The following is a 13,161-nucleotide window of genomic DNA, read 5'->3' on the forward strand; positions in this document are numbered from 1 at the left end:
CACTTCTGGGTGGAATGTTCTATAAATATCAATTAAATCTATCTGGTCTATTCTGTCATTTAAAGCTCTGTTTCCTTATTTTCTGTTTGGATGATCTGTCCATTGGTGTTAGTGGGATGTTAAAGTCCCCTACTATTATTATGTTACTGTCAGTTTTCCCTTTCATGGTTGTTATCATTTGCCTTATGTATTGAGGTGCTCCCCTGTTGGGTGTGAACATTTATAATTGTTATATCTTCTTGGATTGATCTCTTGATCATTATGTAGTGTCCTTCTTTATTTTTTGTTAACAGTCTTTATTTTAAAGTCTGTTTTACCTGGTACGAGTATCGCTACTCCAGCTTTCTTTTGATTTACATTTGCATGGAATGTCTTTTTCCATCCCTTTACTTTCAGTCTGTATGTGTCCCTAGGTCTGAAGTGGGTCTCTTGTAGACAGTATATATAAGGGTCTTGTTTTTTTATCCATTTAGCCACTCTGTGTCTTTTGGTTGGGGAATTTAATCTATGTACATTCAAAGTTATTGTTGATATATATGCTCCTATTACCATTTTCTTAATTGTTTTGGGTTTGTTTTTATGGGTCTTTTTCTTCTCTTGTGTATCCTGACTAGAGAAGTGTCTTTAGCATTTGTCGTAAAGCTGGTTTGGTGGAATTCTGAATTCTCTTAGCTTTTGCTTGTCTGGAAAGCTTTTGATTTCCCCATCGAATCTGAATGAGATCCTTGCTGGGTAGAATAATCTTGGTTATAGGTTTTTCTTCTTCATCACTTTCAATATATCCCGACACTCTCTTCTGGCCTGCAGAGTTTCTGGTGAAGAATCAGCTGATAACCTTATGGGGATTCCTTTGTATGTTGTTTTTTGTTTTTCCTTTGATGCTTTGAATATTTTTCCTTTGAATTTGATTTTTGTTAGTTTGATTAATATGTGTCTTGGTGTGTTTCTCCTAGGGTTTATCCTGTATGGGACCCTCTGTGCTTCCTGGACTATTTCCTTTCCCATGTTAGGGAAGTTTTCCAGTATAATCTCTTCAGATATTGTGTCAGACCCTTTATTTTTCTCTTCTTCTTCTGGGACCCCTATAATTCGAATGTTGGTGTGTTTAGTGTTGTCCCAGAGGTGTCTGAGACTGTCCTCAATTCTTTTCATTCTTTTTTCTTTATTCTGCTCCTTGGCAGTTATTTCCACCATTTTGTCTTCCAGCTCACCTATTCGTTTTTCTGCCTCTGTTCTGGTATTGATTTCCTCTAGTGTATTTTTCATTTCAATTATTGTGCTGTTCATCTCTGTTTGTTTGTTCTTTAGTTCTGCTAGATCTTTCTTAAACATTTCTTGTATTTTCTCAGTCTGTGCCTCCATTCTATTTCTGAGATTCTGGATCATCTTTACTATCATTATCTGAATTCTTTTTCAGGTAGACTGCCTATTTCCTCTTCATTTGTTTGGTCTTGTAGGTTTTTACCTTGCTTCTTCATCTGTAACATACTTTTTTGCCATCTTGTTTTTTTCTTTTCATTTTTTGTATGAGTGGGATTGTGTTCCTGTCTTACTGGTTGTTTGGCCTAAGACTTCCAACACTGGAGTTTATAGGCTGTAAGGTAGAGCTGTGTCTTGGTGCTGAGATGAGGAACTCTTGGAGACCTCACTCCAATGAATATTCCCTGGGGTCTGAGGTTCTTAGTCCATTGATTCGGACTCAGAGCTCCCACCACAGGAGCTTCGCCCTGACCCCCGGCTCGTAAGCCAAGATCCTGCAAGCTGTGCAGGGTGGCAAAAAAAAAAAAAGAGAGTGAACAATAACAAAGTAAATAATAATATTAGACTAGGAAACTAACAGCTATGTTAGAAGAAATGTAAAAATAAAACTATAGATGAAACGAAAAAGAGGAGGAGGTAAAAAGGTGGAAAAGGCCTTGGCTGTGGAGGGCGGGGCCTAAGCAAGGGTAAGGTTTGGGCTGTGTGGGGGACCTATGTTTAAGACCCACAGAGCTGGAAAAGGCCCGGGGTGGGGGGACATAGGGGGAGCTTAAGCTCAACAGAACAGAAGGGACTTAGGTGTGCCTTCTGCCTGTGGTCTCAGAGGGCAGAGGACCCACCTGGGAGCCCAGCAGGCTTCCTGGGCTCGAATGGACAGGGCAAACACCCTCTGCTCCTTTTCCTCTCCTCTGGTCCTGGAGGGCCCGTCCTGCCTGCCTCTCCTGTTCTGTCCCGGCTTCCCTCCTGTGCCCCCAGGACCAGCCCGGCCCGGAGGGGACCACTGAGGGCATAGGACCTCTGAGGGCAGACTTCCCCAGCCATTTGGGCAGGAGAAATGCTGGGCTTGCTCCACCCTGATCCAAGGCCCCGAGGGTCCCTCCAGGCGTGGGAACCCCTCCCCCCCTCAGCCACCCCGAGGGGTGCCGTTCCTGTCTGTCCTCCACTTCTCTTCCCGCCTCAGTCCCTCCACATCCTACTTGTTGGCTTGGGGGTTCTCCCCATCTCCTTGGGCGTTGGGGTCCCCCACCAGTGTCTGGCAGGTGCTCTAGTTGTGGGGAGATGCAAACTCTGCATCTCCTCACACCTCCAACTTCAAGAGTTGTTTTAAAACCTGCCTCAACGGTGAGATGAATTTTTGGCATATTTTTCTTTTTTTCTTTTTATTATCATTATGCCCTCATAGTTTTTCATAAATTGTGTTTCTGTAATCTTTCCCCACCTCCCTTTTTTCTAAATGCTGAATTTTTCTTAACTTTGACTAGTAGGAGTCCCTTCAAGCTGATTCATGTTTCTTTTCTTTTAAAATTTTTTTAAAAACATTATATGTAGAAAATATAGGGCTTCCCTGGTGGCGCAGTGGTTAAGAATCGCCCGCAAATACAGGGGACATGGGTTCGAGCCCTGGTCCAGGAAGATCCCACATGCTGCGGAGCAACTAAGCCCGTGTGCCACAACTACTGAGCCTGCGCTCTAGAGCCCACGAGCCACGACTACTGAGCCCACGTGCTACAACTATTGAGCCCATGTGCCATAACTACTGAAGCCCGCACACCTAAAGTCTGCGCTCCGCAACAAGAGAAGCCATAGCAATGAGAAGCCCGCACACCGCAATGAAAAGTAGCCCCTGCTTGCTGCAACCAGAGAAAAACCCGCATGCAGCAATGAAGACCCAACACAGCCAAAATAAAATAAATAAACATTTGAAAAAAAAGAAAATATGCATACCATAAGTATACAGCTCCATGAATTTTCAAAAATTGAACACATCTGTATAACAACCACCCAACTGGGAAACAGAATGTTACCCAAAGCACTCCAAAAACCCCTTTATGCCCCCTTCCAGTCATTAACTTTAAAAAGATTGACCAATTTTCTAGCAGTGTACGTTAGTTGTACCTCTTCCTGTGTGTTATATAAATGGAACGATACAACATGTGCTCTTTTATGTTTTTTTTTTCCCCCACTCGACGTGATGTTTGTGAGAACCTTCTATATTGATGGGTGTAGTTAAGGAACATTCATTCTTCTTGTTATGTGTTCTATTGTATGAATATAGTGCAATGTATTTATGCATTTTACTACTGATGGACATTTGGATAGTTTCCAGTTTGGGAATATTTAGGAATAGTGCTTCTCAGATGTATCTTTTGGAAAACCTAAGTCTTCATTTCTTTGGAATATATACCAAGGAGTAGTAGTCCTGGTTACAGAGTATGCCTATTCTCATCTTTAGTGCATACTGCCAAATGTTTTTACAAAGTGCTTATACCAGTTGATACTTTCACCAGAACTGTATGAGTCTCCTGGTTGTGTTATTTCCTCTCCAATGTTTTATTTTTTTTATTTTAGCCATTTTTTTTAGATGTTCAGTGATGTTAAATTGTGGCTTTCATTTGTTTTTCTTTGGTAACTATGCAGTTCAGCAACTTTCCAGTGTTTACTGGCCTTTTGTATACTGCCCTCATGAAGTGCCTATTCCAGGTCTTGCTCGTTTTTCTATTGGGTTGACCAGCTTTTTCTTACTGATTTGTTGAATTTCTTTATATATTATGGATGTAAGTCTTTTTATATGTATTGTAACGTATGTATATATTATTATATATATATTATATATATATATATATATATATATATATATATATATATATATATATGTACACATGTCTGATAAATACATTTTCCCAGGCTGTGGGTTACCTTTTCACTCTTTCTAATCATTTTTGACAAGTAGATATTCTTTTTTTTTTTTTCCTGGCCTCATTGCACAGCATGCGGTATCTTGGTTCCCTGACTAGTGATGGAACCTATGCCCCCTGCAGTGGAAGCGCGGAGTCTTAACCACTGGATTGCCAGGGAAGTCCCAATGAGTAGATATTCTTAATTTTAATATAGTCCAGTTTATAAATATTTTCGTTTATGGTTAGCACTTTGTGTCCTATTTAAGAAATCTTTGCCTGTTCTGAGATCATAAAGATATTATCCTGTGAATGATCTGTATGTGTTGGTTAAAAATAATCTTACATCTTCACTCTTGATTTGACAAAAGCAACAAAATACCTTTTCTCTCAATATAGGAAAAAATGATTCCATATTTACTACGATTGAGACAAGTTAAGGATGAAACTCTTCAGGCTGCAGTTAGAGAAATTTTGGCCTTAATTGGCTACGTGGATCCAGTGAAAGGAAGAGGAATCCGGATTCTCACAATTGATGGTGGAGGAACAAGGTAAGACTAGAAAAATGATTTAAAAAAATTTTTTTTTATCGAAGTATACTTGATTTGCAATGTTGCGTTAATTTCTGTTGAAGAGCAAAGTGATTCAGTTATACACATATTCTTTTTTTATATATTCTTTTCCATTATGGTTTATCAAAGATATTGAATATAGTTCTCTGTGCTATACAGTAGGACCTTGTTGTTTATCCATTTTATATATAATAGCTTACATCTGCCAACCCCAACCTCCCACTCCATCCTCCCCCAGCCCCCTCCCCCTTGGCAACTGCAAGACTGTTCTGTATGTCTGTGAGTCTGTTAGAAAAAATGATTTTTTAAAACTATAGATTCTAAATATTAAAAATAGAACTACCACATTATCCAACCATTTCACTTCTGGGTATTTATCCAGAGAAAACAAAACACTATTTGAAAAGATATATGTACCTCTAGTGTATTGCAGCATTATTTACAATAACCGAGATATAGAAACAATGTGTGTCCACTGATGGATGCATGGATAAATATGTGATGGATAAAGAATATGTGAGGGATAAGTATACACACATACACATATAGGTACTACACACACAGGAATAATACTCAGCCATAAAAAAGAATGAAATCTTGCCATTTGCAACAGCATGGGTGGAACTTGAGGTTATTGTGCCAAGTGAAATAAGTCAGACAGTGAAAGACAAATACCATATGATTTCACTCATATGTGGAATCTAAGAAACAAAGCAAACAAAACAAGACAAAACTCAAAGATACAGAGAACAGATTGGTGGTTTTCAGTTGGAAGGGGGATTGGAGGGTGGGCAGAATGGGGAAGGGGGTCAAAAGGTAGAAGTTTCCAGTTATAAAATAAGTAAGTCATGTAGATGTAATGTACAGCATAGGGACTATAGTCAATAATATTATATTGCAAATTTGAAAGTTGCTTAAAAAAGTAAATCTTGAATGTTGTCATGACAGGAAAACAAATTTTATGACTTATAGTGATAGATGGTTGATAGGCTTATTGGACTGATCATTTTGCAATGCATACAAATGTTGAATCCTTATGTTGTACACATGAAACTAACACAGTGTCATAGGCAATTACACTTCAAAAAAGTATATACATCTAGTTCAGTTGTAGGAATTTTTTAAGCTGATTCAGTGTATTTATATCATTATAAAGTCAAATTTTTAAAATAAAACATGAAATCGTTTTTCTTAATTTACTAATTTATAAATCTAAGAACTTATTTTGAACATATACCTGAATTTCCTTTGATTTTTTTTTTCTTAACACCTTTATTGGAGTATAATTGCTTTACAATGGTGTGTTAGCTTCTGCTGTATAACAGTGAATCAGCTATACATATACATACATCCCCATATCTCCACCCTCTTCTGTCTCCCGGCCACCCTCCCTATCCCACCCGTCTAGGTGGTCACAAAGCACCAAGCTGATCTCCCTGTGCTATGCGGCTGCTTCCCACTAGCTGTCTGTTTTACATATGGTAGTGTATATATGTCCATGCCACTCTGTCACTTCATCCCAGCTTACGCTTCCCCCTCCCTGTGTCCTCAAGTCCATTATTTACAGCTGCGTCTTTATTCGCGTCCTGCCCCTACGTTCTTCAGAACCTTTTTTTTTTTTTTTTTTACATTCCATATATATGTGTTAGCATACGGTATTTGTTTTTCTCTTTCTGACTTATTTCATTCTGTATGACAGACTCTAGGTCCATCCACCTCACTACAAATAACTCAATTTCGTTTCTTTTTATGGCTGAGTAATACTCCATTGTACATATGTGCCACATCTTCTTTATCCATTCATCTGTCAATGGGCCCTTAGGTTGCTTCCATGTCCTGGCTATTGTAAATAGTGCTGTAATGAACATTGTGGTGCATGACTCTTTGAATTATGGTTTTCTCAGGGTATATGCCCAGTAGTGGGACTGCTAGGTCATATGGTAGTTCTATTTATAGTTTGTCAAGGAACCTCAATACTGTTCTCCATAGTGGCTGTATCTATTTACATTCCCACCAACAGTGCCAGAGGGTTACCTTTCCTCCACACCCTCTCCAGCATTTATTGTTTGTAGAGTTTTTGATGATGGCCACTCTGACTGGTATGTGGTGATACCTTATTATAGGTTGGATTTGCATTTCTCTGATGATTAGTGATGTTGAGCATCCTTTCATGTGTTTGTTGGCAATCTGTATATCTTCTTTGGAGAAATGTCTATTTAGGTCTTCTGCCCATATTTGGATTGGGTTTTTTGTTATTTTGATATTGAGCTGTATGAGCTGCTTGTAAATTTTGATCCTTTGTCAGTTGCTTCATTTGCAAATATTTTCTCCCATACTGAGGGTTGTCTTTTCCTCTTGTTTATGGTTTCCTTTTCTGTGCAAAAGCTTTTAAGTTTCATTAGGTCCCATTTGTTTATTTTTGTTTTCATTTCCATTTCTTTAGGAGGTGGGTCAAAAAGGATCTTGCTGTGATTTATGTCATAGAGTGTTCTGCCTATGTTTTCCTCTAAGAGTTTGATAGTGTCTGGCCTTACATTTAGGTCCTTAATCCATTTTGAGTTTATTTTTGTGTATGGTGTTAGGGAGTGTTCTAATTTCATTCTTTTACGTGTAGCTGTCCAGTTTTCCCAGCACCACTTATTGAAGAGGCTGTCTTTTCTCCATTATGTATTCTTGTCTCCTTTATCAAAAGTAAAGTGACCGTATTTTTATGGTGGGTTTATCTCTGGGCTTTCTATCCTGTTCCATTGATCTTTCTGTTTTTGTACCAGCACCATACTGTCTTGATTACTGTAGCTTTGTAGTATAGTCTGAAGTCCAGGAGCCTGATTCCTCCAGCTCCGTTTTTCTTTCCCAGTATTGCTTTGGCTCTCTGGGGTCTTTTTTGTTTCCATACAAACTGTGAATTTTTTTGTTCTAGTTCTGTGGAAAATGCCAGTGGTAGTTTGATAGGGATTGCATTGAATCTGTACATTGCTTTAGGTAGTAGAGTCATGTTCACAATGTTGATTCTTCCAATCCAAGAACATGGTGTATCTCTCCATCTGTTGGTATTATCTTTAATTTTTTCATCAGTGTCTTATAGTTTTCTGCGTACAGGTCTTTTGTCTCCTAGGTAGGTTTATTCCTACGTATTTTATTCTTTTTGTTGGTGGCAAATGGGAGTGTTTCCTTAATTTCTATCAGATTTTTCATCATTAGTGTGTAGGAATGCAAGAGATTTCTGTGCATTAATTTTGTATCCTGCTACTTTACCAGATTTGTTGAATAGCTCTAGTAGTTTTCTGGTAGCATCTTTAGGATTCTCTATGTATAATATCATGTCATCTGCAAACAGTGACAGTTTTACTTCTTCTTTTCCAATTTGTATTCCTTTTATTTCTCTTTCTTCTCTGATTGCCGTGGCTAGGACTTCCAAAACTATGTTGAATAATAGTGGTGAGAGTGGACAACCTTGTCTTGTTCCTGATCTTAGAGGAAATGGTTTCAGTTTTTCACCATTGAGAACGATGTTGGCTGTGAGTTTGTCATATATGGTCTTTATTATGTTGAGGTAAGTTCCCTCTAAGCCTACTTTCTGGAGGTTTTTTATCATAAATGGGTGTTGAATTTTGTCAAAAGCTTTTTCTGCATCTATTGAGATGATCATATGTTCTTTCTCCTTCAGTTTGTTAATATGGTTTATCACATTGATTTGTGTATATTGAAGAATCCTTGCATTTCTGGGATAAACCCCACCTGATCATGGTGTATGACCCCTTTAATGTGCTGCTGGGTTCTGTTTGCTAGTGGTTTGTTGAGGATTTTTGCATCTATGTTCATCAGTGATATTGGCCTGTAGTTTTCTTTCTTTGTGACATCTTTGTCTGCTTTTGGTATCAGTGTGATGGGGGCCTCGTTGAATGAGTTTGGGATTGTTCCTCCCTCTGCTGCATTTTGGAAGAGTTTGAGAAGGATAGGTGTTAGCTCTTCTCTAAATGTTTGATAGAATTCGCCTGTGAAGCCATCTGGTCCTGGGCTTTTGTTTGTTGCAAGATTTTAAATCACATTTCAGTGCTTGTGATTGGTCTGTTCATATTTTCTATTCTTCCTGGTTCAGTCTCAGAAGGTTGTGCATTTCTAAGAATTTGTCCATTTCTTCCAGGTTGTCCTGGAAGATCCTGGAAGATGTCCTCTCATGATCCTTTGTTTCTGCAGTGTCAGTTGTTCCTTCTCCTTTCTCATTTCTGATTCTATTGATTTGAGTCTTCTCCCTTTTTCTCTTGATGAGTCTGGCTAATGGTTTATCTATTTTGTTCATCTTCTCAAAGAACCAGCTTTTAGTTTGATTGATCTTTGCTATTGTTTCCTTCATTTCTTTTTCATTTATTTCTGATCTGATTTTTATAATTTCTTTCCTTCTGCTAATTTTGGGGTGTTTTTGTTCTTCTTTGTCTAATTGCTTTAACCGTAAGGTTAGGTTGTTTATTTTAGATGTTTCTTGTTTCCTGAGGTGGGATTGTATTGCTCTAAACTTCCCTCTTAGAACTGCTTTTGCTGTATCCCATAGGTTTTGGGTTGTCGTGTTTTCACTGTCATTTGTTTCTGGGTATTTTTTGATTTCCTCTTTGATTTCTTCAGTGATCTCTTGGTTATTTAGTAGTGTATTTTTTAGCCTCCATGTGTTTGTACTTTTTACAGATTTTTTTCCTGTAATTGATATCTAGTCTCATAGCGTTGTGGTCAGAAAAGATACTTGATACGATTTCAGTTTTCCTAAATTTACCACAGCTCGATTTGTGACCCAAGATATGATCTATCCTGGAGAATGTTCCGTGAGTGCTTGAGAAGAAAGTGTATTCTGTTGTTTTGGGTGGAATGTCCTATAAATATCCATTAAGTCCATCTTGTTTAATGTATCATTTAAAGCTTGTGTTTCCTTATTTATTTTCATTTTGGACGATCTGTCCATTGGTGAAAGTGGGTTGTTAAAGTCCCCTACCATGATTGTGTTACTGTCGATTTCCCCTTTTATGGCTGTATTGAGGTGCTTCTATGTTTGGTGCATAAATACTTAACAATTGTTATATCTTCTTCTTGGTTTGATCCCTTGATCATTATGTAGTGTTCTTCTTTGTCTCTTGTTATAGTCTTTATTTTAAAGTCTATTTTGTCTGATAGGAGAATTCCTGCTCCAGCTTTCTTTTGATTTCCATTTGCATGGAATATCTTTTTCCATCCCTCACTCTCAGTGTGTATCTGTCCCTAGGTCTGAAGTGGGTCTCTTGTAGACAGCATATATATGGGTCTTGTTTTTGTATCCATTCAGCCAGTCTGTGTCTTTTGTTTGGAGCATTTAATCCATTTACATTTAAGGTAGTTATCGATATGTGTATTCCTATTACCATTTTCTTAATTGTTTGGGGTTTGTTATTGTAGGTCTCTTCCTTCTCTTTTATTTCCTGCCTAGAGAAGTTCCTTTAGCATTTGTTGTAAAGCTGGTTTGGTGGTGCTGAATTCTCTTAGCTTTTGCTTGTCTGTAAAGGTTTTAATTTCTCCATCAAATCTCAGTGAGATCTTTGCTGGGTAGAGTAATCTTGGTTGTAGGTTTTTCCCTTTCATCACTTTAAATATGTCCTGCCACTCCCTTCTGGCTTTCAGAGTTTCTGCTGAAAGTCAGCTGTTAACCTTATGGGGATTCCTTTGTATGTTATTTGGTATTTTTCACTTGCTGCTTTTAATATTTTTTCTTTGTATTTAATTTTTATTAGTTTGATTAATATGTGTCTTGGCGTGTTTCTCCTTGGATCTTTCCTCTGTGGGACTCTCTGTGCTTCCTGGACTTGATAGACTGTTTCCTTTCCCATATTAAGGATGTTTTCAACTCTCTTCAGATATTTTCTCAGCCCCTTGCTTTTTCTCTTCTTCTTCTTGGACCCCTATAATTCGAATGTTGGTGGGTTTAATGTTTTCCCAGAGGTCTCTAAGACTGTTCTCAATTCTTTTCATTCTTTTTCCTTTATTCTTCCCTGCAGTAGTTGTTTCCACTATTTTTTCTTCCAGGTCACTTATCTCTTCTTCTGCCTCAGTTATCCTGCTATTGATTCCTTCTAGAGAATTTTTAGTTTCATTTATTGTGTTGTTCATCATTGTTTGCTCTTTTAGTTCTTCTGTGTCCTTGTTATACGTTTCTTGTATTTTCTCCATTCTATTTCCAAGATTTTGGATCATCTTTACTATCATTACTCTGAATTCTTTTTCAGATAGACTGCCTATTTCCTCTTCATTTGTTTGGTCTGGTTTGTTTTTACCTTGCTCCTTCATCTGCTGTGTGTTTCTGTGTCTTTTCATTTTGCTTAACTTTCTGCGTTTGTGGTCCCCTTTTCGCAGGCTGCAGGTTCGTAGTTCCTGTTGTTTTTGGTGTCTGCCCCCAAGTGGCTAAGGTTGGTTCAGTGGCTTGTGTAGGCTTACTGGTGGAGGGGACTGGTGCCTGTGTTCTGCTGGATATGTCTGGGTCTTGTCTTTCTGCTGGGCAGGACTGCATCCAGTGGTGTGTTTTGGGGTGTCTGTGACCTTATTATGATTTTAGGCAGCCTCTCTGCTAATGGGTGGTGTTGTGTTCCTGTCTTGTAGTTGTTTGGCGTAGGGTGTCCAGCACTGTAGCTTGCTGGTTGTTACATGGAGGTGGGTCTTAGCATTCAGATGGAGCTCTCTGGGAGAGCTTTCACCATTTGATATTACATGGAGCCGTGAGGTCTCCGGCCGACCAATGTCCTGAACTCGGCTCTCCCACCTCAGAGGCACAGGCCTGATACCCGGCCAGAGCACCAAGACCCTGTCAGTCACACGGATACTGTTGTCCTAAAACGAGCAGACTCTCAGTTATTTTTCCAGCTAAGATAGGTTTCTTCTGGATCAGAAGAGAATTACATTTCTGGATCTGTAACCATGAGGAGCCATGAGCAAATCCCCTTCCTCTGATTTTAATGTGACCTAGTATTTTTTTTTAGTTTGGTCTTTTCAGATGTTTTTGGTAGTTTAGGACAGTTTATCAACCGTGATTCTCTTAAAATCTTGGCAGAGTTCTGTAATACTAGTTTTCTTTTATTGTGTTTATCTTACCCATATGTATCAGTCAACTAGTAATAAAGTGAGTGTTAGAAAAGGAGCCTATGGCAGTAGCTTCCTTACTCCCTACATCTTCTCACAGGTGCCAAGCTCAGAAGGAGATAATTTTACCATTAGGCTCCCTTCTTACTAATCGCAATCCATCCATGCTTCCTATTTGGTCTTAGTTCGTCTTGTTCCTTATTTGTTGGTCAGATGCTTTGGCTTCATTTCATGAACCTTTCCCCCTAAAATTTCTAGCTTGTGTTCCAGTTCCCTGCCATCTCTGCTCTTCCCTTAAGAGACAACAACTAGAAAAACAAAAATGTATTATTGAGTAGTAATCGGTGCTATGAAAAAGTGTAAAGCAAAGTAAAGGGATAGAGAGTAACAGTGCTGTTGAGAAGAGATCTGAAATAAGAACATGGAAGAACATTCAAATGTCTGTTTAGAGTGAGGGAGCTATATCGTGAAAGAGGATCTGTGATCAATAAGTAATACTTGATTTCATAGAGTAGGGGTTTTATTAGTCATACAGGGAGGAAATTAGAATGAAGATAATTTGGGAAAATCTAGAGGCTGGTTAGGATGAAGGTGGGGTTAGATCAGTGATTCTCCACTGGAGGTGATTTTGCCCTCTAGAGAATATTTGCCTGTGTCTGGAGACATTTTTAGTTGTGACAATTGGAGGATTGCTACTTACATTTAGTGAGGAGAGGACAGTTGTGCTAAATATCCTCCAATGCCTAGGACAGTCCCTACAACAAAAGATTACCTGGCCCAAAATGCCAGTGGTGTTGCTGTTGGGAAACCTCGGTTTAGGGGACTGTGAGAAAGCAGCCAGAATGGGAAATTGGTATTGAAAGGAGTAAGGTAAGAAGGCTCGTGAGAAAAGAACCCGTATCTTAACATTTCTTTTGTCTATGACAGCCTGGTAGAGTGTTAGGCATGTAGAGTCAACCTAGCAATAATATTTATTTTTAAATTTGTCCTGAATTAATTTATAAATACTGCATTTTAAAATAGTTCCCTTCTGGCTTATACAAGTGAAACTTGGGAGAAAAAAAAGAGAAAAATATAAAGAAAAACAAACCAAACGAAACAATCATAGTTCACAATTCCAAGGTTATTTTTACTATTTTGATTTATTTCTTCAAATATTTTTTCTGTTTGAATATATACATGTGCATGTTTTATTTCCTTTTCATAAGATAATGGAGGGCACACTATTAAATATGTTTTATCTAGCATGATATTTAATTCTTCATGTCTCACATTAAAAATACATTGAATTCACAGTGTATTGTCCTCATAAGCCATCTTTTCTTCTCTGACCGCCCTTCTAATCC

General features: G+C 38.3%; 1 protein-coding gene across 4 annotated transcripts in view; it reads left to right on the forward strand.

The window, feature by feature from the left end:
* The window catches only part of PNPLA8 (patatin like domain 8, phospholipase A2), a 61,721-nt gene that overhangs the window by 16,199 nt on the left and 32,361 nt on the right, over positions 1-13,161 (forward strand). For all 4 annotated transcript variants that reach the window (XM_007455338.1, XM_007455339.1, XM_007455340.1 and 1 more), the window contains one exon: positions 4,554-4,705. In XM_007455338.1, coding sequence (XP_007455400.1) covers positions 4,554-4,705 — 152 coding nt within the window. The remainder of the gene's footprint in view (positions 1-4,553; positions 4,706-13,161) is intronic.

Source organism: Lipotes vexillifer, unplaced genomic scaffold (genome assembly GCF_000442215.2).
Source record: "Lipotes vexillifer unplaced genomic scaffold, Lipotes_vexillifer_v1.1 scaffold234, whole genome shotgun sequence".
Classification (NCBI taxonomy): domain Eukaryota; kingdom Metazoa; phylum Chordata; class Mammalia; order Artiodactyla; family Lipotidae; genus Lipotes; species Lipotes vexillifer.